This window comes from Engraulis encrasicolus, chromosome 6, assembly GCF_034702125.1.
Source record: "Engraulis encrasicolus isolate BLACKSEA-1 chromosome 6, IST_EnEncr_1.0, whole genome shotgun sequence".
Classification (NCBI taxonomy): Eukaryota; Metazoa; Chordata; class Actinopteri; order Clupeiformes; family Engraulidae; genus Engraulis; species Engraulis encrasicolus.
The window spans coordinates 27,161,279-27,189,192 of record NC_085862.1 but is presented as its reverse complement, the minus strand read 5'-3'; the positions used below and the strand labels follow the sequence as shown (position 1 = coordinate 27,189,192).

The 27,914-nt window shown below is 45.4% G+C and overlaps 1 protein-coding gene across 11 annotated transcripts in view; it reads left to right on the top strand.

Moving 5' to 3' along the window:
* The window catches only part of si:zfos-588f8.1, an 88,073-nt gene that overhangs the window by 56,757 nt on the left and 3,402 nt on the right, over positions 1-27,914 (top strand). For 5 of the 11 annotated variants that reach the window (XM_063201100.1, XM_063201098.1, XM_063201099.1 and 2 more), the window contains 22 exons: positions 340-462; positions 1,487-1,636; positions 2,917-3,071; positions 3,591-5,006; positions 5,609-5,693; positions 6,211-6,450; positions 9,756-9,862; positions 12,490-12,593; positions 14,061-14,275; positions 14,893-15,000; positions 16,057-16,227; positions 17,124-17,165; positions 17,897-18,008; positions 18,499-18,572; positions 19,151-19,343; positions 20,758-20,886; positions 21,207-21,312; positions 21,668-21,799; positions 23,344-23,467; positions 23,811-23,858; positions 25,493-25,611; positions 26,534-26,778. In XM_063201100.1, the coding sequence (XP_063057170.1) occupies positions 340-462; positions 1,487-1,636; positions 2,917-3,071; positions 3,591-5,006; positions 5,609-5,693; positions 6,211-6,450; positions 9,756-9,862; positions 12,490-12,593; positions 14,061-14,275; positions 14,893-15,000; positions 16,057-16,227; positions 17,124-17,165; positions 17,897-18,008; positions 18,499-18,572; positions 19,151-19,343; positions 20,758-20,886; positions 21,207-21,312; positions 21,668-21,799; positions 23,344-23,467; positions 23,811-23,858; positions 25,493-25,611; positions 26,534-26,778 (4,198 nt within the window). Of the gene's footprint in view, positions 1-339; positions 463-1,486; positions 1,637-2,916; positions 3,072-3,590; positions 5,007-5,608; positions 5,694-6,210; positions 6,451-9,755; positions 9,863-12,489; positions 12,594-14,060; positions 14,276-14,892; positions 15,001-16,056; positions 16,228-17,123; positions 17,166-17,896; positions 18,009-18,498; positions 18,573-19,150; positions 19,344-20,757; positions 20,887-21,206; positions 21,313-21,667; positions 21,800-23,343; positions 23,468-23,810; positions 23,859-25,492; positions 25,612-26,533; positions 26,792-27,200; positions 27,263-27,914 lie in introns of those variants that run through there. The other 6 variants (XM_063201105.1, XM_063201097.1, XM_063201102.1 and 3 more) reach the window with 5 other exon arrangements.

Below are 27,914 nucleotides of genomic sequence, written 5' to 3'. Positions count from 1 at the left end.
GACCAACAGAGAGCATACATTTTCACTAAATATTCCACAATTGCCATTGGAATTGAGTCATTTTTTTATATTCATTTGGCTTGACAAGGTGCTGATATATAATGTTAGTCCATAATTGACCATTTCACATGTAGCGCCATCAACAAGAAACCGAGATTCATAACATGGAGATTTTAACATTTCCTGTGGAGATCACACCATGTGCAGCTATGCGGTTTATCTGGTCACATCACAGCACTGCTGCTTGGAGATGCTCAATCAAAACAGTCGTTTATACTTGTATGTCATCCACAAAGCCCTATGGGATATATAATCTGTTAATTTATTTATGCCATTCAGGAATTTTTGGAGCATTTTCGCGTTCTGCTGCCCAGGACGGCCACTGCGTGCCAGGAAGACATCGCGGCTCTCCTGCAGAAGATGGGACTGGACAACACTACCTATCAGATTGGCAAAACCAAGGTAACTGAACCCACGCCTGCGAATGCACAAAAACATTGAGAAATGACTTGTTTTGAAATGACAGGGTTTTTTTTCATTACTTGAGAGAATCAGTGTCAAGCCAGCCCTGTTTGTATAAACAGTTCTGTTCTTTGTAAATATCTTAATGCCTTAGTGTGTGTTAACTGATGTGCGTTAAGGGAATAAATCGATACTGACAGGGTTTTATTTGGTTGACTTTAATGGAAAACAATTTAAGCCGTTCTGATGTCTTCCCTGTTCAACCCATATTGGTGAATCGAAATGTACAAAATCATTTTGTGGATTAGATCATAATTAAAAATCCACCACAAATGAGTATTTGTATACAATTAAAGGTATATGTTTACAGTAAATATGTTAAACGTTCCAATATGAACCTTATGAAATCACAAACAGGATTTATATCTGTGTTAAAGGTTCCATTATCAAGCTCATAAAATAATGAACGAAAGCATAATTCATATTTACGAGTTTGAGTTTGAGTAGTTTATTTGTCACATGCAAAGCCATAACCAAGGTTACAGCTTGTAGTGAAATTATGGTTCTGGTAACTCCATATAGATACAGTAACACTTCAGATGGCAAACTCTTCATCTATTACTATAACCCTAATGTCTGAATGTCCACCTCAGGCTGTAACGATATTGTATCAAACCGAGAAATCGTGATACTCAGAGTCACGATACTGTATCGCGATACAAGGAGGCAGTATCGTGATGCGCTCTTTTAATGTTTTGATACCCATCAACCCAGAAAACAACCACATGATATGAAGTAATAGTGCTTCCAAGCATCATCATAATCATAGAGAAACTTTAAAAAAATATCAGTAGCCTCTTGTAACCTATTCTACCTATAAACTATCAAAGTTTTTATTCATAAATTTTATAATGTTGGCAAATGGGAAATCGTGGGGTTTATCGAACCGTAGGTCATGAATCGTGATACAAACCGAATCACGAGTTGAGTGTATCGTTACACCCCTACTGAATGTCCACCTCAGGTGTTTCTGAAGGAGCTGGAGCGTCAGCTGCTGCAGGACACGCTGCACAAGGAGGTGATGCGCAAGATCATCTTCCTCCAGCGCTGGTTCCGGTCCAAGCTGGAGAGACGGCACTTTCAGCAGATGAGGCAGGCCACACAACTCCTGCAGGTAAGCTGTGTGTTGTGTTGCCAGATTGGGCTGTTTCCCACTAAAAAATGGGCTGTTTAGGATGACCATCTGCTGGGTGAAAAAAAGTGTACGTAGTCGGCTGGGCACTGGACTGCTACGCAGGCGTCCCGTTCGATTCCCGACCCGGGGCATTTCCTGATCCCCCGCCATCTCTCTCTCTCCCACTCATTTCCTGTCCTACTCTCCACTTTCTTGTCAAAATAAAGTTGAATGATTTATGGTCATAGAAATCAACAGAATTTAGTTCAGTTTGGGCAGAATATAGTGCCTTCAGGCGTTTTTTGAGTTTTTGAGCAAATCATCTGGCAACTCTGCCGGTAAGCCACAGTCAACCAGCCTGCCAAGACAGACATGAAACACATTATCTGGGGTCACAGTATAGCCAATGCTGAAAACTCTGGGGTGAACCAACAGTTGGAGATTAAACTGATTAACTGCATATAATAGGCTAGTGTAGCCGTGTGGTCACTGCGTCAAGCCCGCCCCAATGACTTGCTACACAGATTGTAAAGAGAAGGGGAAAATCAATATACATTTGTGTTGTGTTGTGTTGTGTTGTGAATTGAGGACAAACCCTGTCTTGATTATGGTTCAACTATGGTGCAACGCTAGACCAACCTGGCAGGCAAAAAAACTAAATTCTGCCACTAGGGTTCGTCTAGTTTACGAGGCTAACGGTAAACACATCTGGACACTGTTTAGTCCCCACTTTAATTATGACTCAGCTGCAATAGGAAGTCACTGTAGCCCTCGTGGTAAATACATGCTTGCGGTCGCTAGCCTTCTGTTTAAAGCTGCGGAAAACATTGAAGTCATCGTTTTAAACTTGGAGCAAGTACAAGAACTGATGCAGGAGTGTGTTTGTTGGAAGAGGTTGGGGAACTTTAGAACTTTGTATTGGGTATCTCGTTAGTCAAACACAGTCGGCCACGTACCGTGGTGCTAGGTGAGCCAAGTACTAAGTGAGCTGTGTACAGCCCTTTAACTTGGCACACGAAACGTGCAATCGGGTACGGTTTATGTTCGATATTTTGAGTGGGTAGTAAGAACACCAAAAAATGAGGTGAAATTAGAACAAACCTGTGTATCACAAATGCTGTGACACTATCGCTGATCAAACATCATTGTTTGAAAGACTGATTGAATCTTAGTCTGAAGATACCGAAATAGTAATTTCAGAGTTGCTCCTTTAATCATTTGAAGTGCATAATGATTATGAATATCAATTTTGCTTACATCGTTTCTGTCTGTCTGTTTAGAAATGGTGGAGGCGGCATCGGGAGAAGCGCTGTCGTGCTGCCATCCTCCTGCAATCCCACTGGAGGGGCTGCCGGCAGCGTGCGGAGTACCAGCGGCAGTGGAGCGCCATCCAGAGGATGCAGTCACTGGTGCGGGGAAACTCTGCACGACGAAGGTACTGCACGATGCCATTTAATTAACAGTCTGCACCACAAAAGAAAACGTTCCAGAGAATTAGACGAAGGTACTACACAGTGGAAACCTGTTTAATTTACATCCCACCATAAAAGAAAACATTACCAAATATTAGACAAAGGCACTACACGGAGCAAAGCCATTTAATTTACATCGCACCACAAAATAAAACGTTACAAAGTATTAGGGATTAAATAATTCAGAGTGCCCAGCATGTGTCTTTGTTCCATCCTACAGTTCTTGACTCCGTTTCTCGAAAGCATTGTTGATAGCCAATTAGCAACTTATTAGGTTTCCAGTGGGAAATTGCCTTGCAACCAAGTAAGTTGCTTACTTGGTTAGCAACGATGCTATCGAGAAACGCTCCCCTAGCCTTTGAGCACCAGAGAAGCTGGAGAACAAGTGACATCCTGCCTGCCATTTCTTTTCATAATCAACATCACTTGACATTATTTGGATTTTAATTATTGACATTTTGGTTGCCTGCTTGATGTTTCAGATACCAAACGTTAAAGGAAGAGAAAAGGAAGAGGGAAGAGGAGGAGGTGAGAAGACGGGAGGAGGAAGAGGCAAGAAGACGAGAAGAAGAGGAAGCCAGGAGAAGGGCGGAGGAAGAGGAGGCGAGGAGGAGGGAAGAAGAGGAAGCGAGGAGAATACAGGAGGAAGAAGAAGAGGCTAAGAGAAAAGAGGAGGAAGACGCAAAGAGAAGGGTGGAGGAGGAGGCGGAGGCCAAGAGAATAGAGGAAACGACACGGTTAGCAGCTGAAGCAGAGAGGGCGAGGCGAGAGGAAGAAGAGGCAGCCAGGAGCTCAAAAGAGGAAGAGGAAGACAAACCCGTATTGAAGAAGGAGCAGCAGGCTGCTCCACAGTCCCCAGAAGCCGTAGCACCAGAGAGGCCTCCTGACAAGTCCACCAATGAGGAGAAGAAGCCAGGCGACGCCATCCAATCAAAACCAGCGGTACAAGCATCAAGCGCAGAGGAGTCTAAGGGCAAAGAGACCAAGGGCGAGGGCAGGCCCCTCATCCAAGAGTCCTCTGAGGAACGGAAAGCCCCTGGTGACCCCCATGCTCCTGCTAAAAACGGTACACGGGTTGAGGCGGTGCCTGAGCCCGAGTTGAATGCCACCGCACAGCCCCAAGACAACGACGATGACAAAGCTACCCCAGCTTTGACTATTGATCACAAAGAGGCCAACAAGGCAGTGCCTGCTGCTCCGGGAAAGAAGCAGGAGCCTGTAGCGCCACAACCAGCCGCTGCCTCAGGCTCAGGCTCAGCCTCAGCCAAGACGTCCAAAGCGGCTCCCCCCCAGCAGCAGCAGGCTGGCAAGGCCCAGGTGTCACGCAACCAGGAGAAGAGGGAGCTGAGGCGGCAGCGGGGCCTGGAGCACAGCCAGAGGGAGCTCCAGAGGGCAGCCTCGGCCTCCAAGGACGACCCCTCCCCCAGGCTCAAACACCAGGACAGCACGGGGGACACGGGGAAGCCCAAGGAGACTCCTGCCATTACAGGGGACGGGAAACCCAAGGAGCTTCCTCCCAATGTCGGGGATACTAAGCCCAAGGACTCGCCTCCGAGTCCAGGGGACGCTAAGCCCAAGGAGCCTCCTCCAGAGAACAAAGAGCTGGACCAGTACCAGTTTGTGGCCTGGAAGGACAAAGGGAAGGCTAAGGAGGCCAAGATCTCGTCTCCTGCCCTGGTGAGACCCTCCACGCTGTCCTTGGACATCCCTGGATCCAGGGTGCAACGCAACGGCCACAACGAGGCTCCCGTGTCCCCGCCGGGAGGGGGGTCAGCGAGCCTACCCGGCCACTCCAAGAGGGGTGGTGAGCAGGACAGGAGGAAGGGCAAGAGGGACACGTCAGAGAGCACCTCCCCGGAAACACAGATCCCTAAGAGCAGGAAGATCAACGCAATGCGGTACATGCCCCTTTTATGTTGTTTTTTTGTATACATATGTTTCTCGTTTACAAACATTTGCACTGTAAGGAGGGGTAACATGCTAAGCAGCCAACCATGTGAGCGCATTTTTTGAGTGACAGCAGTTTCCAACAATCAGAGGTGGAAGAGTGCACAGCCAGGGATTGTTTACAAACGGGAAACCCATGTATACACTGACCCTTTTCTAGATTTTTGTCAGCTGCTGACTAAGAATATTAGCTGCTAAAAAATATCCCTTTGTTTGTGAAGGGCTCAGATGGCTTGAGCCCATTTTAATGACTTTTCATAATTCATTCATTTTTGCCAGGGTTATGATTTGTTTTGATTCCATTCTTCGGCATCATCTACTCATAACAATGTGACAGCAGTATGATCGATATTGCCTGTGAAGCACTATTCAAAAACATTGTTCCTTATTAATTCTTGTTGCATTATATATCGATTAAATGAGTAATTTAAGACAGGAATGAAATGTATATCTATGTACAGTAAGTGCATTGTCATTATACCCATGTATTAGAAGGGGTTTTTGGCCTGTTAAATTATATTTCTGTTTTCCATCTCCACATATTTAAACACAGAGCTCAGGAAAGGGATATCTCGTTATCGCTTGATGACCTGTCCAGCTACGGCTCCCCTACTACAGAAGGTCCTGTAAGCAGACTGGTAGGTCACCTTTATGCTATGCTATTCTATGGTAGGACACTGACGTTTGTTTGTCATACATTTTAACTGAACATACAGTATGCACCATGATGTGATATGTTTGTCTGTAGCTGTGTGCTGGAGCAGAGGTGTATACTAAGATAAGAAGCTGGTTCAGGAGTAAACCAGGTTAAGAGGTAAATAATCTAATAGAAGAGCCTGGAATCCTGATTTTCTTAAGAATGAAAAAATTCCAGGCTCTTCTATTAGATGATTTACCTCTTAACTTACGGTAACCTGGTTTACTCCTGAACCAGCTTCTTAGTATACCACCATGATGTGAGATGTTTTGGCTGTAGCTGTGTGCTGGAGCAGGTGTGATGTACTGTATGTTTTTCCTCCGTTGTCAGCACTTGGCATGGTAGTGCTCGCTGCAGAGTTGTCATGCATGATGAGCATGCGCTGTGCTGTGTGCTGTGCTGTAGTGTTGTCTGTGTGCTGTAGTGTTGTCGTCACTGTGCTTCTCTGGCTCACTCAGGGGAGGGTACGTTACCACCGCAAGCAGCGCAAGCGCCGGCTAGGCTTTGCACGCGGCTGCTTGGCCGTAAAAAGTGCTGAAATGGAAGATATGGAGTACTGGAACTTTCCCTTGCCCCCTATGAGTCCTCTGCCGACCCCCAGTCCAACGAGTCCAAAGAGCACCAGCCCAAAGCCCACCAGTCCCAAGAGCCCAAAGAGCCCCAAGATTCCAAAGAGCCCAAAGACACTGCAGGTTCAGGTGAAGCGACAGCATGGGCCTTACCGCAGTACGGCAGTGTTTACTAGTACTCCACTGTCTTTAGTGCAGTATGGGAGTACGTAATACTGTACTGTCTTTACTGCACTATGGCAGTGTGTACTACCATACTGTCCTTACTGGAGTATGGTGGTGCTTACTAGTGTACTGTCCTTACTGCAGTATGGCAGTGCATACTACGGTACTGTCCTTACTGCAGTGCTGGCTGCTGGCTGCTCACATTTACTGTATGGTGGAGGTGAGGGTGAAGCTTGGGGAAGAAGGTGTTGGTGGACTGCTGCCTGCCTGTGGAGGAGCATGGGAACTGGGCTGCTACGCCGGCCGGCGACCCGGGTTCGATTCCAGCCCGGGTCATGTGCCAATCCCTCCCCATCTCTCGCGCTCTCTCCACAATCGTTTCCTGTCTCTTTCGACTATCCTGCCTCAAATAAAGTCTTAAAAAAGAAGGTATTGGTGGACTGCTGCCTGCCTGTGGAGGTAAAGGGAACTGCATTGGAATTGGAGGGGTGGAGCCCTGAGTTGTCTGGTTTGAGAAGAGCCCATCCCACCCCACCGAACGCCCCCCCTCTTCATTCCTCATCCCTTTTTCTTCTGTACAAAGAAACTCCACATGTGCCTTCTGTTTTTCTTCGCAATGCCCTGGGATCCATTGCTCAACTTTTCCATTACGAAAAAAAAAAATACAAAGAAAAATTATAGGAAAAAAGAACAAATGTATAAATAAAAAAGACTTACCGGTAATTGTTCTAAGGTGCATAATGCATTTAGTGTATGTCAACATGTTATCTTAACCATTGGGCTATATTTTAGTATTTGCAGGATGTCTTTTGTCCGAGCCACATTATACCCTTTTCTCCTACAACAGTGGTTCTTAACCTGGGGTGCGGGCACCCCCTGGGGGTGCGCCAGAGATTTCAGGGGGTGCGCGGAATTTTGTTTGTGTTGAGGTTGTGACCAAAATTCTGCAAGCAAACATTGTAATTAGGCCCTCATGCAAAGTTATCAATCACTTAAATCAATTTTAGGGAGTATTGAAGTATTGGTTGGGGGTGCGTAGCTTGTCTTGAGCGCAGTTAAGAAGTGCTTCAAGAAAAAAAGGTTAAGAACCACTGTCCTACAAGATGGACATCATAAATGGCTCTTTGTTCAACTTCATTCATGCATTTTATGATCTTAAAGATTAGAGGTGCTCCGATCACCATTTTTTGGCCCGATCACCGATACCGATCACCAAAAATCTTTATCTGCCGATCACCGATCATTGCCGATCACAGAAATTATTTCCTATTTTTTAATAGCCTATTAATTATCCTTATTGAATACCATTTCTGCCCATAAACCAATCAATCAATCTTAATTTGCACATGTCGCTTTCACAATGTAGGCCTATTATTAGGCTATTATTATTATTATTATTATTATTATTATTATTATTATTATTATTAGGCTATTATTATTATTATTATTATTATTATTATTATTATTATTATTATTATTATTATTATTATCTTTCAGCTCTTTCAGACTAGTGTTGGTAATATAGCCTACAAGTAAGTCTACAGTATTAATCAATTTATAAGTTATTGCATATAATTACTAAACTATTTAAGATTGAATTGAAACTGAAACATTACATCAATTTATAAGTTATTGCATATAATTAAATTGAATTGAAGCTCAGACACCTGGATCTCAGTCTCTCGTCTTCTGCATACGAGAAAAAACCCTGTCGCTTTAAATGAGCAGCCTCGTGAGGAGAGCCCCTCCCCTCTCTGTCACTCACTGTCCACAGCTGCAGTGCTCCGCGACCGTTCTGCTCTCTCCCTCTCACCTCACCTGTCGCCGTTTGGCGTTTCAGCGACTATCAAACTAATCGACTGACTGTCAATTACAACTTTGAAAACAATAACGTTGGCATGCTTGTGCGGACAACGTGAACTTGTCGCGTGCTGACCGAGGCAACTACACAGGTTATAACGTAAAATGGCTAACGGGCGAGAAGTAGTCTATCGCAAATTACATTGTGACTGAAACACTTGAGATTCTACATACACAAAACAAGAAAAAAAACTTCACTTGAAAGAACAGGCAACACGCACAACACAGCGTGTCTGCGAGGAAAACTCTTTCTCTGTAACACGGTGATAGAATGTAGAATTCCCTGCACAGACTCATTGAGTTTCACCGTCCACTCTCCCTCCGTTGCTGTTTGGTGTTGCAGCGACTACAAACTAGGCTACAACTTTAAAAACAATACCGTTGATGATTGTTTTGGAAACGTTTAGTTGTTGCGTGCTGACAGGCTGTAACTCAAAATAGCGAACATGGCGAGACTGACACGTCATTCGCAAATTACAAGCGTCATGTAAACGGCGCATGGATCGGAAAATCAGATCATTGTTGATGCAGATATGATTATAAATGGTGAAAATGAAGGAGGGAATTCCAAAAAGTTAAAGACAAGTAAAGATGCCTTATTTTGGTGCAGCAGCTGTGCAGAGCCAGCACCTAGGCTACATGCAGGCAGCGCCAGGTGTAAAGGCGAAATGGTTGCGTGAGGAATTTAATATCTCTGGATCGGTTTTTTGATCGGCATGTTTTTCCGATCACCGATCAGGCTATTTTTGGCCATTATCGGCCGATCATGATCGGCTGCCGAGCAATCGGAGCACCTCTATTAAAGATATTGTATTTCATAATAATTGTCTATTCACATTATATTTGATATGTGGATTGCACATCACATTTTTTGCACCTTTTTTGCAAAGTGCACAATTTTCATTATTACATCCCTTTATGGCCTAAATATTTTTTTGTAGTTTCTAGACAGCAGGTAGTCCCTGTTAACTGTAAGCTTCGGGAAAATGGCTAAACTGGTGGTGGTCTACTAACATGCCTAGTTGGGAGCATTATTAAGGTGCTTATTGTCTTCAAGGGGGTGATGTTTTTGACACTCCCAAATTGGTCTGGGAGGGCACTGTTAGTAATAGCTTACTAACTAACCAGTGGTGAGGTTGTCTTTTCCAAAATATAAACCATACTCTCAACTTCTCTGTAAATGACACTGCATATGGCGTCCTCTTGTGCGTGTCATGTCAGCCTTGCTGGGGTCTGCTGCTGTCTCTCGTCCCTCTTGTTTGGTGGTTGTTCCACTTTTCATTTTAACCAGCTACCTGTTCAATATTTGCCTGCAATTTATATTCCATATTTTGGAGTACTGAAGCATGCGTGCTTGTCATCTCTCCTTCTTTTCTAACTAACTGGCGTGTTTGGTGGTTGTTCCACAGAGGCAGTCCAGCATGGACTCGGCTGGAGATGGGGCCAAATCCAGGAAGTCGCCAGAGTCCACAGGCCCACCGGACATGACGCATCTACCACCCTCCACACCAGAGAGGTAATACAAAAGCTTTTCCACTAGAGTAAGATACATTTGCCCTACCATGTCCTAACTGGCACTAGGTTACTACACCTGCGACCTCGGTTCGATTCCGGCCTGGGTCATTTGCCAGTCCTTCCCCCTTTCTGTCTCCCCACTTGTTTCCCGTCCCTCTGTCATAAATATATCATACATAATGCACAAAAGCCCCCCAAAAAAGATACATCAAAATCCACCTACCCAATTCAAAGGGGTGTGCTCAGGTTTGGTCTCCTAAGGGGCGTTGTCCCCTCCTCCTTCGTCTTCTTTTTCTGTAGCGTTTGGTGGCGGTTTGCCTAAGATGTGTGCTACCGCCATCTACTTACTGCGCTAAGGGAACTCCATTTATTCTCAATTTATAGTCTCTTAACCTAAAATCTCCTAATGGGCATTCACCTGACGTTGCATAGATCCCAGAAAAGCATGGGCTTGATTTGTCTCTACTTAATCCAATGTCTCTGGTAATACTACTGTACTTCCTACCCTGCTCTGCATAACCACGTTCCAGACACGTGCTGTGATCACAGTGCCCCCCACTGGACAGGGAGATGAAAACCGACTGACGTGTGTAGAAAGCAACAAAAGCACTATTGTTTTTCTTTTCTTTATTTTTTTTTTCATTCCTATGATCAATGATTGATTCAATGTTCCTGCCACCGTCCACTCCAGAGAGCTAACCTACTCTACTTCCTAGCCTTCACACCCATGTTGTAGAGCCACTTTGACACTACAATACACCCTTTCTTCTGGATAGGGAGATAACAAGAAAGATGCAGACGGCAATAAAAGCATATCAGCCCTTTTGAATCATATCAAGCAATATTGAAAGAAAATCTTTGTGCAGTACTGAAGTTCAGTGACTTCATTCATCTTTCACTTTTCATTTTACCCAACTACCTGTTAAGTGTGTGTGCGTGTGTGCGTGTGTGCGCGTGCGTGTGCGCGTGCGTGTGCGTGTGCGTGTGTGTGTGTGTGTGTGTGTGTGTGTGTGTGTGTGTGTGTGTGTGTGTGTGTGTGTGTGTGTGTGTGTGTGTATTGTGATGTAGGGGCAGTGCCACCCCTGATGTGAGTCTGTGTGTGTGTGTGGGATGGTAGGGTTGTGTTGTGTTGCAATTGATATTCCATGTTTTGGAGTGCTGTAGCGTTTGAGTGTGTGTGTGGGTGGACCACCCCTGTGAAACTGCAGTCAGTCCCCATGATTGTGGTGACGTTGTGAGCCAGTTGAAGGTTATGTTATGTGGATTAATGCTGACTAAAGGTGATGGTGCGGTGAGTCACCAGTGCCAAGCGCAGGTCAAGCATGTCCAGCCTTTTCACACGCACCAGGACATGACTCAAAGGCTCGCTTTGGAAAACCCTCTGTGAGTGTCTCTGAGTCCAGTCTGCTCATCGATCTTACCCCGCGTCTACACTCTGCTCTCTACCTTATATAGCTGTTGAAGCCGGCCTATCAAGAGGGGAGGGGAGGGGAGGGGATGGGACGCATTTTTAGGATTCCTGAAAACTTAACTTTGCTCAGAGCTGAGCGAGCTGTGTTGGAAAAGGAAGGGTCACTAAGTTGCCCCGGTGCTATCATCGGCCTGAGAATCAAATTGTAGGTTTTATTTTTGTGGATGTTCCACGTAACCATGGCACCAAGGCAAACAGCGGTCCTGTTAATCACATGGTTGGGCTCTGTGAGCTAGTGAATCAAGACAAACTCCCAAGAACTGTCCCAATCAAGACCAAGTTCAGATGAAACTTGGCAGACAAATCAGCATTTAAATGGAGTTGTAAAAGGAGGGAAACATCACGCAGGTGAAGATTGTACCTGCTAAGTTAGCAAAGATCAGGTGCTCCATGTCCGGTGTTCCATGTTATAGTCCGAGAAATGAATAAATTCTGGTCAAAGCAGACAGCATAGGCCCTGCCGTGGGCACGGTAGGGCACTGGGTTACTATGCTAACGACCCGGGTTCAATACTGGCCCGGGTCATTAGCCGAGCCTTCCTTGTCTCTCTCTCCCCACTCGCTTCCTGTCATCCTCTACAGTCCTATCACAAGATAAATGTTTAAAAGCTCAAAAAAATCTTTTAAAAAAGACAGACAGGACAGCATAATATCCCCCATGGGAACCATGGGAAGTGTTGGCTGCCAAGTTGATCTAGTCTTGTCTGTTCTTTTGACCATGTTGCCAAAGGCTGTCAACAAAACAGACCACAAAATAGCCCAAGTATGTCATCGCTGTCCCCAGACTCCCACACTTGTGACATTGTAATCAAATAAGCTGTTTTTAGTGACCCATGTTCAGAATGTATCGCTCATTGCTCTGCTGTGTCATGAACATGTTGTGGTGGTGTGATATGAACATTCTTGGCCAACATTGCATTGCCTTGCATAGCATTTCACTATAGTCTCCATTCTACATTCAATGTTCATATTCTGCACTCTTAACTCTTTCGGCGTTGGGTTTAACATGAATTATTCTAATTATGTATTTTCTATTCTATTAAATGCTATTCTATTCTAAATTCTTAACTCTCGGGGTTGGATTTACATTGTATTTTTCTATTCTCTTTTCTATTCTGCCGTCTTAACTTTGTTTATTTTTTGGTTGGTTTGCTTCAGATCTGGGTTCCTGAGGAAGATCCTGAAGAAGCGAGAGAAAGCTCAGACGCCAGAAGATGGGGACCTCACCATGGCTCAGACTCTGACTGAACGCTCTGCCGAAGGTACACATAATATCAGACTTTTCAATTCTATTCATTTTCAGTTTAATAGGCAATTTCAATTTATTAGGAACCATTTGCATTTAAAACATAAATGTTGCCATTTCATGCATTGTATCAGAGACGGCCTCTGGCTAATTTACATCTGCATTCCCAGACAGGACATCTGGCAACCTTCTAATGTCTAGGGAGAAGGGTGCTTATTATATCGATAGCACTGACATCTTCTGTCTACAGTGTTTGTTCTAAAAACATGGGTCATCATTCTCCATGGAATGTTACCTTTCACTCCATATTAACCAAAAGCATTGTTTTTGTTGCATCAACTCTTGGGTCACAGCCAAAATTAAATCATCACAAGACACAAGGTTCTGCATAAACCAACTTGTAATGTGCTTGTCTAAAGTTAACCTTTGCTCTCCTGTATCTTTGCCAGCTAATTACACATGCATTCCTCACCAGTGACACTAGCCGTGTGTATTTCCATGTTTAAAAAAAAAACGATTTATAGCTCCCATTGGGGCCTCATGATTGGGCCTCTCTGTCTCTCTCCCGACCCTCTTGTCCTAAAAGTGACAAAAAAATCCCCAAATGTCCATTCCACAACCAAAATGATGAATTAAAAATGTGCGAGGTCTTTCTTTTGTGTTACAATCTCACTGTGGTGATATCCCAGTGTTTCTCAACAGGGGTGCCGGGGCACCCTGGGGTGCCGCGGGCCCCCCTCAAGGGTGCCGTGGAAACGTGACTGATAAATAAATTATGTAATATGATACATATGTGTCTAAATGGGTAAGTTAAGGCTAGTCAGAGGAATCTTTCATCTGCCATTTCATCTGCCATTTACGTACAATAAAGTAAATATAGGTCACCCCAGTCAGCTGCAACTTTGAATGTAGGTTGTGTGACGCCTCCCAATGTGTTACTTTTCTAAGCTTTTGTGGTATCAGATGCTATGCCATGTTACGGCTTGTTGATTTGGGGTGCCTTGCAATTTTTCATGAATTGAAAGGGTGCCTCGCCTAAAAAAAGGTTGAGAAACACTGTGATATCCAACACACCTGACTCACTACAGAGGTGTGCAAAAGCCATCTTAAAGGTGCACTATGTAATATTTTTAGCAGTTTCTTTCCAGAATTCATGCTGCCCATTCGCAAATGTTACCATTTCTTCTAATCCTTACCACCACCAGTATTCAGTAGTATGACTGTGAAAATTGCATTTTTCATACATGAAAAGGTGGAGCTTCTCCATGTCTGCCATTTTGAATGTCCAGAAATAGACATTTTTAGCTGCAAAACTTACTGTACTTTGGTCACACTAGTAAATATTAGTTTATTATTTAGCAAAAATGCATCTAAAAGCCCAAATTTGGCAATAGGCTGGACAGTGTCAATGAGCACAATACCTACTCTGGCCACCATCCTACACAGTGCACGTTTTGAAACCTCTTCCTCTTCCTCCCTACAGTTGCCCACCCCCCTCACTCCTCCCGCTCGCACTACCACCACCACCACCACCACCACCAGGCTGAGGCGGCGCCAGGCGGACGGGCTGTGGGCCGCAACCCCACCATCAAGATCAGCCGCGCCACGCGCGTGTCCGAGCAGTGGAACGCCTCGCTGGACCGCGAGATCACCAACGCCAACGAGCTACGCCACTTGGACGAGTTCCTGGGCAATCAGGTCTGGCCTCATTCCTGAACTCCTCACGGTCCTGCAGCTCCGCTATTATCTCACTGCTACATCTCCTCTCCTGTAGTGTAGTGTAGTGTAGTGTAGTCTCCCATTACAACTCTCAAGAATAGTTTTGGCCGTTGTTGCTACTTTTTCTCTCTTTACAAGTTTTTTTTTTGTTTTTTGGTTTTTGGTTAAGTATTTTAAGCACATTGAGGACAACAGAAAGGAATATGAGGAGGATGTGATTGTTTCATACTATTTTCAACGAAGTCGTGTTGGTTTTCACAGTCCATCCTGATTCCAAAGTAAACATCAGATGTGCCTAGTGGAAAAGCATGACTTCAGAACACACATGAAAACACATGAAAAAGCACTTCAACATGAATGGCAGATCTATCTTTTAGAGTTCAGTAGAGTTGCCGCACTTATAATTGTCGTTGTCATGACCTCAAATAGTGGTTTTCACAGAGAAAACCAAGTATTTTTTGGATTGCATTGCGAACCAACTTTCCATTACTATCTTCCATTGTTGTTTAATGTCTTTGCTTTAATGTCTTTGTGCGTGTGTGTGTGTGTGGTGTGTGTGTGTACGTGTGTGCGTGTGTGTGTGCACTCCTCTGCAGGTGAATGACCTACGCTCCAGAGGTAAGCAGCTGTCTGCCACCGAAGACATCTTCATCACAGCCACCAGGGAGTTCAGAGAGACCATCAAGAGCATGTACTCCCTCTCCGTAAGTAGAGACCATCAAGAGCATGTACTCCCTCTCCGTAAGTGGCCCACCATGGCTGGCTGCTTCAGGGCTTTTTTGCCTTTATTTCTGACAGGACAGTGGAGGAGGGACAGGACATGAGTGGGGAGAGAGAGACTGTTAAGGATATGCAAATGACCCGGGCTGGAATCGAACCCGGGTCGCCGGTGTAGTAACCCAGTGCCCTACCGTTAGGCCACGTCAGGGCCACCATGGCTGTCTGTCATACTGCATTTTGGGTAGTGCTTAGCCCATGTGTGGGGAACCTATGGCCCGAGGGCTGTTTATATTATGTAATTTTAACGTTATGCAGTTTCACATGAAATATGAGGGGTTTTTTTTGTAAAGCAATCTTAGAAATTACATTTGCAATACATTTTAGTTATATTTTCAGGAGATCAAGTGAAGGTGTGGTATGTTGTAAAGGTTTAGACCTTCAGTATAGACCTCAAGTGCAGGGGGAAGTCCTGGGTTGTCTTCATAGTACAGCCCTTGGAAATGTAAAAACTAGATAACCGCTCAGAGAGCGCTCCTCTGCCCTCTGGTGGACAGAAACACACGCACCACAAACCTTCCAACAACCGAATGAACACACAACTCACACAATCACATAGCCTCCTTGGTGGAGGTCCTTCTGTGTGTGTGTGTGTCCCCCCCCCGCCCTGTATGTTTTGATGTGGCTTTGCACCTTCTATTTTATTTTTGTTGTTTGGGGTAAATGTGCTTTCAGAATCTGTATTGTGTCTGTTTTCATGTTTTACACCCCATTTACGAGAAGAAATGTCTCCCTTGGGGGACAATAAAGCTGCTAATACTACTTCTACTACTACTACCTTTTAACGTGGCCTGTCCTTACCTCCTGCCACAGAAACCCGCCACATCGGCTACAAGGCTCTGATGCATTAACAGTGTGACGGACATTCATCATTTACTTCTGTCCTTACCTCCCGACACAGAAGCCTCACAAATAAAGGCAAAAAGGCAAAAAATATATATTTTTAAAAAATGTTAACTGTCCTTACCTCCTGACTGCCACAGAAGCCCCACATCGGCTACAAGCAGCTGATGAAGAACTACCAGATGAAGGTGATGGCGCTGGCTGGGGAGAAGCAGAAGGCCGAGGTGCAGCTGGTGGTCAACCTCTTCCAGTCCGTACTGGATGGCTTCATACGCGGAGAGATCAAGAAGGAGGAGGCAGAGCCCGCTAAGGTATGCAGAAAAGCACATGCATACCGTACATACACACACTCATGAACAGATACAGTACACAGGTATACAGTAGACACACACACGCATATATACAGTCTACACACGCACACATACAGTCTACACACACACATACAGCCTACGCACACACATTTTATGCTTTATATTTGATTCCACATTACAAGTTAAGATTAGGAACCAACTAATTGCTGAATAATCAAGCAACTATTGTGGCCAAGAAAATCGTCTTGCTATTGGATTGCAGCCTCAGGAATACACACATACACACATACATACACACACACACACACACACACACACACACACACACACACACACACACACACACACACACACACACACACACACACACACACACACATAGAGCCAGCAAAGGTATGCAATATACACACAGCCCATACTGTACAACTGGAGAAAATGGAACAGATATTTCAGACATAGACAGAAACACACTTGCATAAGAACACACACACACACACACACACGTGCACACACACACACACACGTGCACCCACACACACACACGTGCACCCACACACACAGACGTGCACACACACACACACACACACACACACACACACACACACACACACACACACACACACACACACACACACACACACACACACACACACACACACACACACACACACACACACAGTGCGTATATAAAAATGTACACCCAGGAGCCATCTGGAGTTCATACTTCATTTGAAGTAATGAATATTAGATGCCCTATGTGAAGTCTGCTATGGAGAATGATAAAGCATGCGTGCTCCTTAATGGTTAATGTATTACATCTGTCAGTATACATACCTGAGGTTACGTTGCCATGGGAACTCACCTGCTGACCTTCCTGATTGTTTTTTTTCCCCCAGCCCACTAAAACACGGAAGAAGAGACGGAAAAAGGATAAAAGTGTAAGTAGATTTCATGTCCCCACTATAAACGCTAGTGGAATTTTTTAACCCCTGTCCTAAAAAAAAAGGGAGCTGCTTTCAGTTCAGAAAAGAGTTTTATTGTGGTCACACACAATATGACCAGCTCCATGTATGAATGTTCCATTAAAGGACCATCAAACCTGTCAAGGGACAAAAGGTGGACATTTTATATTAATTTATTTATGGCTATAATCTTGTATATTTTGCATTTTTCTTAAATATTATCAATATATGCTGTCCCTTTGTTAAGTAAATAAACTTTCAAACTAGAGGATCTGTATTCAAGTCCAGGGACTGCAGATGGAAATTAGCTATATAGCTATTATCTGGCACAAGCCTGACACATCTTTTTACTTGGTCCCTGCTGAACTCAACTAAATAAACTGAACTTAACTCAAAAGACTCCTAGATTACTTGAAAGTAGACTACAGTTCATAAACCAGTGACCAGGGCTGCTGACCTTGTGCAGACTAAGTAATCCAAATAAAAGAGATGTAAATCATCGCACACTGGTCGTCTTTGCAGAACGTTTATTAGGTGAACAATGAATTTCGCTATCGCTTCATCAGGTTGATTTACTTTTCTGTAGACAACAGTTCATCTTGATGTTTTTAAGCAAGACTTACTGTGGTTTATTGATCTTGTGAAGGCCCCTTTCAAAGAGCAAATGAAGACAACTCTCGCTTTGTTTTTTTGTATTGTTCTTTTAGATGGAGAGTCCACTGGACCACATGTTTGCCACCTACCAGGTGAACATAGTGCAGTCGTGTGACCAGTGCACCTCATATATCTGGGGAATGGAGAAGGCCTGCATGTGTAGCTGTGAGTACTGGAAACTTGCTCTTTGCAATACCGATCCTGACTGATCTCCACAAGAGTTTACACCACAGTTACCTGTTGTCCCCAGGAGTCGTGTATGTGAGTGCGTGTGCGTGTGCTGTGTGTCTGCGCGCACGTGTGTGTACGTGCGTGTGTGTGTACGTACGTGCCTGTGTGTGCAGGTGCGCGTGTGTGTGCGTGTGTGTGTATGTACGTACGTGCGTATGTGTGTGAATGTGTGCGTGTACGTGTGTTTATGTGTGTGCCAAATTGTTGATGCTGCAGCTTGTGTGCGTGTGTGTACGTATGCATGGGTGTGTGCATGTGTGACCGTGTGCGTGCGTGCGTGTGTATGCGTGTTTGCTCCAAATTGTTGCTGCTGCAGCTTATGAAGCAGACTGATATGCACAAATCCTGAGAGGTATATATTTGTCACTCTCTTCTCGTCAAAGAGCCATTCACCCATGCAAGTACATCTTTTATATGTTTCCAGACTGCAAAATGGTTTGCCACAAGAAGTGCCTAAGCAAAATCACCACTGACTGCTCCTCATTCTGTGCCAAGAAGGTTTGTGTTCCTGGCTGTCACGTCACGTCTCTGTCTCTTGTCTTTGTTCCTCCCATCCTGTGAGCTCCAGTCTGGGGGTCTGAGCTGGGTCACCTGGAAGGCCGTATACATACACCACTATATACTTCCTGTGCTGTACCGTGGGCCTGAAATGTTGAATTCACTCATTACATACTTAGATATTTCATATTCCATGTATTTTTCTCCTCGGGATAGTTGACCAGTTTTTGGGCACACAAAATTGTGTGTAATATCTGCCATGGGTTTGATATCTGTTGATGGAGGCAGGTCTGTACACTGCCAATAAGCACCAAATCATTGCTTTTTATATAAATAAAAAATGTTTAGAGCTTATTGGCAGTGTTTAGACCTATCTCCTTCAACTTTTGTCTGGCACTTGGCAAAAAGTGTTTTTGGATGTGCTCACCCTACCCAAAACTACTAAAATAACGGTGATGATCACCGTCTCCAGCACACAGTGCGGCACAGCAAGCATAAACCCTAAACCTTGATTTTCCCATTCATCCCAGAACTGTCCTTTTTTATTAAAGCCTCTGTTCTTTTTAACCATCTTCCAGAACGACGACGAGTTGGGTCAGCACAACTTCGGGGTGCGCGTGGGCCACCTGACCAACGACAAGACGCCGGTGCCAGTGGTGCTAGAGATCATGCTGGAGCACGTGGAGATGAACGGCCTCTACACCGAGGGCATCTACAGGAAGTCGGGCTCGGCCAACCGTATGAAGGAGCTCTACCAGAAGATGGAGTCAGGCAAGTTCCTCCTAGCCTGGTCCTGACCATCCCATAATACTACCATTTAATTTTGTATTTATGATCTGGCATTTGTTTGCTCTGAAGCGATTGTAGGAAGCAGGCAGTCTGCACTCAGTTAATGTTTGAAATTATTGGACACCTCTCACCCAATCGCTTGCAGTTACTCAACAACAACATAGCGCAGACCAATGGCTCTGGTGCAGATGTGTACGTCATTGTCACGAGCGTCCTCCCCCTTTCGCTCCCACGTGGGGGGGCGTATTCGATTATTGGCTGTTTTCTGGGGGGGCGTTGCGATCAAAATTCTACTGCTCCAGGCACTCCACAGAGAAGCACGGCCAGACTACAGTAGTGGAGCCAATCCTTTGGCGGAAGTACGTAGGATGGCTCGCGAGGCTAAGTTCCTCCTCCTCCGCAGATAAAATGGTGACACAAGCATATCGTCAGTTTCTCTATCAGACTTCTTCGGTTTTAAAGCGATACTGTAGCATTTCTGGAAAAAAGCTCATTTTATAAGCTTCTCTTGAGTTAAAAGATTGAGCTTTATATTTCTCCCGTACTTCCAGCTGTTCTCTCACTCTTGCCGTGCAAACTTTACCTCCAGGCTAGCATATAGCACTAGCAGCTAGTTGGACCCATAAGATTCAATGATAATTGCTAGCTTGTAACTAGAAGTAAGAATGAGATGGTTCTTGGTAGGGCTGTCCGCAAATAATCGACTAATCGTCGGTCGACCAAAAAATAATCTAGTCGACCGAATCCCATTGGTCGATTGGTCGCAGCAGAGGAAAAAAAAAAACTGTGTCTCGTCTAAGGGCTTTCAGGACTCTTAACTTGAAGGGCGTGACAAAGGAAGACGTGTTGTTGATTTGTTTGACAAGGATAGAAGGCTTCAAGTTACTTTGGCCATGTCTGGAAGGAGCGCTAAAACATGGGATCCTTTTTGATAAGGATACAGATTGCTTGTCAGCCAATGGTCACCAACGTGGGGCGAGAAGAACCACGCGAATTCGAGCGACAGGTGCGTTTAATTAGTTCACCACCACAGCAGATGCTGCTCTCTTCTCCCTCCCTCTCTCATACACACGCGCACCCATACACAGGTCTAGTTAATCTACAGGGATTAATCGATTAGTCGGAGTAAATGACGACCTTTGGTCGACCAACAAAATCCTTGGTCGTGGACAGCCCTAGTTCTTGGGAAGAGAGGAGTGTGAATTGGCTTGAGAGTCATTGAGTTCTGAACTTGTCCCTCCTAGACACAAACAACCGTTTTGGCTATAGGAGTTATTTTGTGCACAGACACTAAGTTTACTATTGCATTGTTCTTCACAGACGAAGCTGGATTTATGTTGTACGCCACATCTCTCTCTTATCCTTACACTGTTTTTTTTTTCTCCTGCCCCATCAGACCCTACCAGTGTGTGCCTTGATGACTACTCCACCCACATTGTGACGGGCCTGATCAAGCAGTGGCTCCGCGAGCTGCCTGACCCTCTCATGACCTTCACCTACTACAACCACTTCCTCCGCGCCGTAGGTGAGTCGACTCCACCATGGTGCCACAAGCACAACGGCCATGACAGTTCATGCTGCTGTGAATGTTGCCTTTTAGTATATTACATTCAATGTTCCTATATGATGGTAGCTCAAAGTTTTGTAGAAAGACTGAGATGAAGTAGAAGTCTTGTGCCTAGACCATGTTTCACACTTGGTAGCTGTGATGGTGTGGCATACAGTACTGTAGCAAAGGGAAGGAAGTAAAGATATTCATGTTATAATTCTTAGAATGTTATATTGATTCCCAAAGAAACTCCGTAGGAACTCTTCTCCTCTCTTCTTATGTATGGTATCTTGTAGAGCTTCCTGAGAAGCAGGAGCAGCTGCAGGCCATCTACAGAGTGCTGGACCAGCTCCCCATGCCCCACTTCAGCACGCTGGAGAGGCTCATCTTCCACCTCGTCAGGTGCTTCACATCACACAACCCCTCACATAAATACCCCTTGCATAAATACACAAATACAAAACATACACACCTAATAAGACCTAATACACATTATTGCACATTTTTACCCACACACTTCATTTTCAATCTCATGTTAGATGTTCATCTTAAATAAATGTAGTAAACATTATTTTCAGTTCATGTGTCAGTCAAGGCAGATTAGCAAGTACTTTTGGCAATACATTGTAGTTCTCTACTTAGAACATTATAAGTGAACATTTCAAACAAGGCTAGAGTGCATACAGACCACCCTCAGAGGAAAAACAAAGTAAAAGCCTAACTAACATGGTGTGCCTCGCCGCTGCCTGCTTCACAGGGTGTCCAAAGAGGAGGTGCATAACCGCATGACTCCCAACTCCCTGGCCATCGTGTTCGCCCCCTGCATCCTGCGCTGCCCCGACACCGCTGACCCCCTCATGAGCATGAAGGACGTTGCCAAGACAACCACGTAAGTCTCCTCACAGCTCTCCGCCTAAACCACAACATCTGGACGTTAAAAAGGCATCCATTCCTCACAAATCAATGTTAGTATAGAGGCTAACCACGGATGGCTATTTGTTTGTTTTGGTTATGCAAGAACTTGGATGAAAATGTTGAGCTACGTATGCGTACCAAATGTTAAAGCGATGGTTCGGAGTAGAATCACCCTAATGCCATTTGAACCGTGACACCCATCCACCTTTACACCCGAAGTGTTTTCTGCCGCAGGCTTACATCAACAGAGTTGCCGTGTTATTCGATGTTTATTCCGGTTAGCTTGACTCAAGCGCATATGGATACTGGGCACCGTCTCCAAACTTTCCCCACAAAAATAACATGTCATGACACCAAACTTCTGCAGTAGCACAAATATGGTCTGTACTCACGAAACGAAGCATTTGGAAGTTTGGAAATAGTCCAGGAGTTTATTATTATCAACACAAGCCGAATAGCTTCTCTGCTGCTAAAGCTGCGCCAACGTTACTTCCGTCATATGAGACAAGCCCGTAAAAGTCTTCAACAAACTTCCAGACGAGAGTGTTAAAAAAGTTTTCACTGACACGTATGCGTACCAAAGACCTTTGTTAATACATTTTCACACTGGCCATTTCGGAAATGATCGAAATAGTCAGTGTGCGGAAGTTTTTTCAGATTGTCTGCTAAGGGACCCAAAGGCCATATCCGACGCACCTGCCAGCTTAAAATACAAGTTTTATCTCTCTAGATGTGAATTGGTGTCATGTACTGTACATTCTGTAGCTTGACCTTTTCCAGTGTAACCTGAAGTAGTCTGAGTTGCACAGCTTAACAGCTGGACGGACATGCTGGGATGTCTGGTGGGGGTGTTAGTGTTTGTGTCTGGCCTGTCTGTGTTTTCTCTAGATGTGAAGGGCTGCTCTTTACGTCAGGGTTGTTGTCTCTGTGGGGCTGCCCTCATCTTAGAGCAGTGGTTCACAACCTTTTTTGAAACAAACGGCACCTGGACCTCATCATAAGCCGCCCAATGACCCCTTGACCTCATCATAAGCCTGGCAATGTCCCCTTGACCTCATCATAAGCCTGGCAATGCCCCCTTGACCTCATCTTAAGCCTTGCAATGCCCCCCCATAGTATTACAAAATAAAACGGACTAATGCACCCCCCATCCTTCTCAACACCCCCTAGGGCTCCCCAGCACCCCCTTGTGGGGTCTGTAGCGCCCCCGTTGAGAAGCTATATGCATACTTCCCATCACACATCTCTGCACTTCATACGACCTGCTCTGTCTCACTGGTTGACTGCTGTAAATGCCAAAACCCTGTAGTGTAACCTGAAAGGTATGATGCAGCAATGTAATCGTGTGTGTGCGTGCGTGCGTGCGTGTGTGTGTGTGTGTGTGTGTGTGTGTGTGTGTGTGTGTGTGTGTGTGTGTGTGTGTGTGTGTGTGTGTGTGTGTGTGTGTGTGTGTGTGTGTGTGTGTGTGTGTGTGTGTGTGTGTGTGTGTGTGCGTGCGTGCGTGCGTGTGTGTCTCAGGTGCGTGGAGATGCTCATTCATGAGCAGATCAGGCGCTACAACGAGAAAATGGACGAGATCGAGCAGCTGGAATACGCTGAGAATCTAGCCGTCAATCAGCTCAAGCTGAAGAGAAACAACACGGTATGCAGTCAGTGCGGAGACACACACACACACACACACACACACACACACACACACACACACACACACACACACACACACATTGTTATTCTGTTCTGTTCACGTGTCGTAGCAGCAGCCGTCCATGTGTCATTCTTGTGTTTTACAGCAATGTGTGCTACTGATGTCGCTCCTCTTACCAACTCTTAGTACCAAAGTTTCAGGTTTTAGTCTTCGGTTTTGCTTCTTGTTTGCATACATAATTGCTGTCTGCTTGTCTGTTTTTTTTCCTCTTTTTCTTTGTTCTTTGTCTTTCTTTGTCCTTCATTATGTTGTGTTTTCCCCTTGCCTCCTCCTCCTGTAGACGTGGCGGTTGCCTCTCAGATACACCTCTCCCGTGGTGAGAGGCCCGGTATGTATGAGTAATGAGCACTGGCTCACCTGGATCATGTGAAGTGGCGCCTCCCTCCCAGTTTTGTTGTGGTGCTCAAGTGCTCGTCTTTGAACGTGCATGACGTGACGTGCGCATCATCCATCCATCCATCCATCCATCCATCCCTTCATCCATCCATCCATCCCCTTTTCTTTCCTTCCGTCCCTCTCCCTTACTAACTTCCGTATGGAGCGTGTCCAGCTCTGTAAAGGGGGTCTGGCTGTTGGCATTCCATTTGAAGCTCGTTTAGTAGGTGGCTGACCCAGAGGACGTTCACTCGGGCAGCTTGTAAAACTTGTAATAGAGGAGGCTCGTGGCGCCATTCTCTCAGCAAAGCAATGCCACACTACTCTTCTATTACAAGGTGCACCGCCTGCTTTGAGTGAACTTAGCCAAGTGACGTGACTAAACTTGCTTCTTGGAGTACCCTTCCAGGTCTGCTCTGAACCAGCTTCAGTCGACACTGGAGATACCGTCCCCTCCCCTCCCCTCTCCCTCCCCATTCCCCATCCGTAGCTGAGTGCATGCACTGTAGACTTGCCTGTGTGTGGTGCTGTGAAGTGAGGATGTGTGTAAAGGGTCGGAATGGTTTTATTTCTTGTCGTTTTGTGGAAGACTACAGTCTCTTCAAGGGTGAAGGTGCTAGTTTTACTCTGTGGCAAATGGCATGAGTTTCAAAGCTATGCTGCGCTGCATTATGTAGACATCAGGTGATGTCTCTGCTGTGTTTCACTTTCGCATGTTTTTCAATAGGCTTTCTTTGCAGCTGTTTCTAACAGGCCCCCTCTCTCTTCCTCGGGCTTGTACTTGTAGTAAATCCCCTGTCTACTTAAGCAGTGAGTCCCAGACATCTCTAACTGACTTTGCCACGCAGCACAACGCTTTGAAATTCCTGCCATCGAGACTGGTGCTCTCTGTGTTTTGTATTTGTTTGCCGGTGTATGCGCTTGCGTCTGTTTGTGTATGTTGGCTTGAGTGTTGTTTGCTTTCCTTCCCGTAGGATGATGTGATTGGTGTTTTCCTTTTGGTACCTGTGTGTGCAACCATCTTTTTTTTTTAACTTAATATTCAATTTTATATGGTGATGTTCTGCGTCGCTTTTGCCCATACTACTACACCCCCCCACCACACCACTCCATCCTCCCACCCTGTACTCATATGACCCCCCTAACCTGAATCATTCTTCTAGAGGAGTCCATGGAGAGCATGTGACCTGGGCCAGGTGTCCTTCCCCGCCCTTACTCCACTAACCCATCTTTGCCTGTTCACCGTCCAAACCGTCAGGCTCGTCCTCTCTCTGTCTTTCTTTCTGTCTCTCTCTCTCTCTCTCTCTCTCTCTCTCTCTCTCTCTCTCTCTCTCTCTCTCTCTCTGTCTGTCTCTCTTTCAATTCTTTCAATCTCTCTCTCAATTCTTTCAATCTCTCTCTCCCTCTTTCTCTCTCTCTCTCTTTCACTCTTTCTCTTTTCCTCTCGCTCTCTCTCTCTCTCTCTCTCTCTCTCTGTCTGTCTCTGTCTCTCTCTCTCTCTCTCTCTGTCTGTCTCTGTCTCTCTCTCTCTCTCTCTATCCTGCCTCTGCCTCTTCTGCCTCTAATCAGTATTTCTACCTCCGCCAGATAAGGGAGAAGGCGTCCCTGTCGGACCTGTGCGTGGTGCCTGAGAATGAGCCCATCGACTCGGACACGGAGGCCGAGAGGAGCCTGGTGGAGCGGATCAAGTCCATCAAGCAGGAGAAGTACGAGCAGCACCATTCTTTTCAACTGCATGTGCTTAACTGCTTTATCACAGGGCCCTTACATAGTCAATGCGAGTTAGCGCGTGCCTTATTTATGCCTGCTATCGTGTATGCCGCAGTGATGCAAACATCGTGCCCGATGATGATGCGTGCAATGTGCATCAACCAATTTTTTTTTAGAGCTCTTGTTTTGCAAAGCGTTGACTTATGGAGGGACGTAGGGGAAACATACAAGTTTATCTTTGTTCAGTCCAAAACAGTTCTCTATTTTCTGCACGGGCGTGTGCGTACTATGAATGTGCTAAAGAAGGTAGAGAATGCGCGCACATCAGTGGTACAGGTGCTGGACAAAATAGAGTAACTGAAATAAATGATAGAAGTCCGCAACACTGTTAATGAGTGATTTATTTGCACGACGACTTGAAAAAGGACGAAGGTCCGAAACGTCATGCAAATAAATCACTGGGAGCATTAACAGTGTTGTGGACTTCTATCATTTATTTCAGTTACTATGAATGGGCTCCCATTGGAATGTATGGGCTGGGAAGGCTGGGACAGGATGCTGGAACACGCATGCAGACTGTCTCTCGCACTCAAGCTGCCCCTGTTATTGTCCATGCACACCTGAACCTTGTATGTGAATGCACCATGAGACCCCTAATGTTGCACTGGCTCCTACGGTATGAGAGACGCTTGTAAACCAACTATACTGGAATGTTCAGTACACAATATGGGGACAGTGTGGTGGACAGGTGTATAGTAATGTTGTAATTGGCAGAGCTTGTTGAATCACATGTCAGATTGCACACTGCTTTCTGCGTGCGTGCGTGCGTGCGTGCGTGCGTGCGTGTGTGTGCGCGCGCATGTGTGATTTCTTAAATTGCTGTGTTTCTTATCTACTTTCCACTGTCTCCCCTTCCAGAGATGACCTGGCCTGCAGGCTGCCTGAGCTGGACCAGCCGGGTTCGGACCAGGAGAACCTGGACTCGGAGGCCTCGCTCAGCTCCGAGAGTCTCCTGGACGTGCGCTCAGGCACCCCCACCTTTACCGCCTGCCCCCCCTCCAACACCACTAACGCTGCCCCCTCTACCCTGGCCACCACCGCAGCCCCCAACCCCTCCTCATCCTCCTCCTCCTCCACCACCACCACTGTTCCTGAGACGGAAGGTCAGTATTAAAGGTACACAACAACTCTTAACACTGACACTGGTGTTCCCAGCCCCCCTCCCCCCCCAAAAAAAACCCTCCAACACCCCCCACCCACCCGGCCCTGCTGTGTAGGTCACTGGGTTACCACGCCGGCGAACCGGGTTCGATTCCGGCCCGGGTCATTTGCCAATCCTTCCCTGTCTCTCTCTCTCTCTCTCCCCACTCATTTTCTGTCTCTCCTTCACTGTCCTGTCCAAAAAAAAACAAAAAAACACCAGCCCCACCCTCCCCTCCCTTTCTCTCTCTCTCATGTGGGCCTCGGTGACCCAATGCGTGTTGCCTCGGTGACCGAATGTGTGTGCCTCGGTGACCCATGTGTGTGGCCTCCCCCCGCCCCCCCCATCCCCTCTCCCCCTCCCTGTGGTCTCTCTATGGTGCAGGTCTGGACCAGATGGTGGTGGTGCACTTTAAGCGCGTCCCGGTGCCCTCTGCTCTCTAGCAGGTTGAGTCTCTCAAAGTCTATTTTTTTGTTTTGTTTTGTTTTGCTTTTAGACCAAACGCAAACTGCATGATTTTTGTGGTTTTGCATGATGAGTTCTTTCTCCCTCTCACACACACAAATAAATTCCCTGATCTCCTTCAAGACATTATGCTTCTTCTTCTGTATAACATAATGTGATTCTGATTGTACAGTAGTATGTTCTCGTAATTAGTTTTGAGTATAAAAAAACAAGCGGTGAATGATTGAAATGAATACTTAGTTTTCCTAACAATAGTAATGTGTTTGAATAAATTATGGTTTTAGTATGCTATTACAATACAACATGCAGATACCCATCTTTAACATGTACAGTAAATGATTTAAAATGTTGGACAAATTGTCTGATGAGCTGCGAAAATAAGGGAATGTTTAAGGGATGTGATTCTGTAGTTGTAGCAATGGGAATCATTCACTTGTGGGGAATTTCCACTCTGTGGTTTTGAAGCTGAACACTTCCACTACTAATGTGACACCTCACATTGGCATGGTTGTTTTGAATTGCCTGCCTGTTTTTGTTTTTTGTTTTTCTTTTAAATGCAATGCATATTTTTCAGTTTCTTGTATTCCCCTCATCCTTTCAGTAACCTCTCTAAACATAATTTCCCCCAACTTT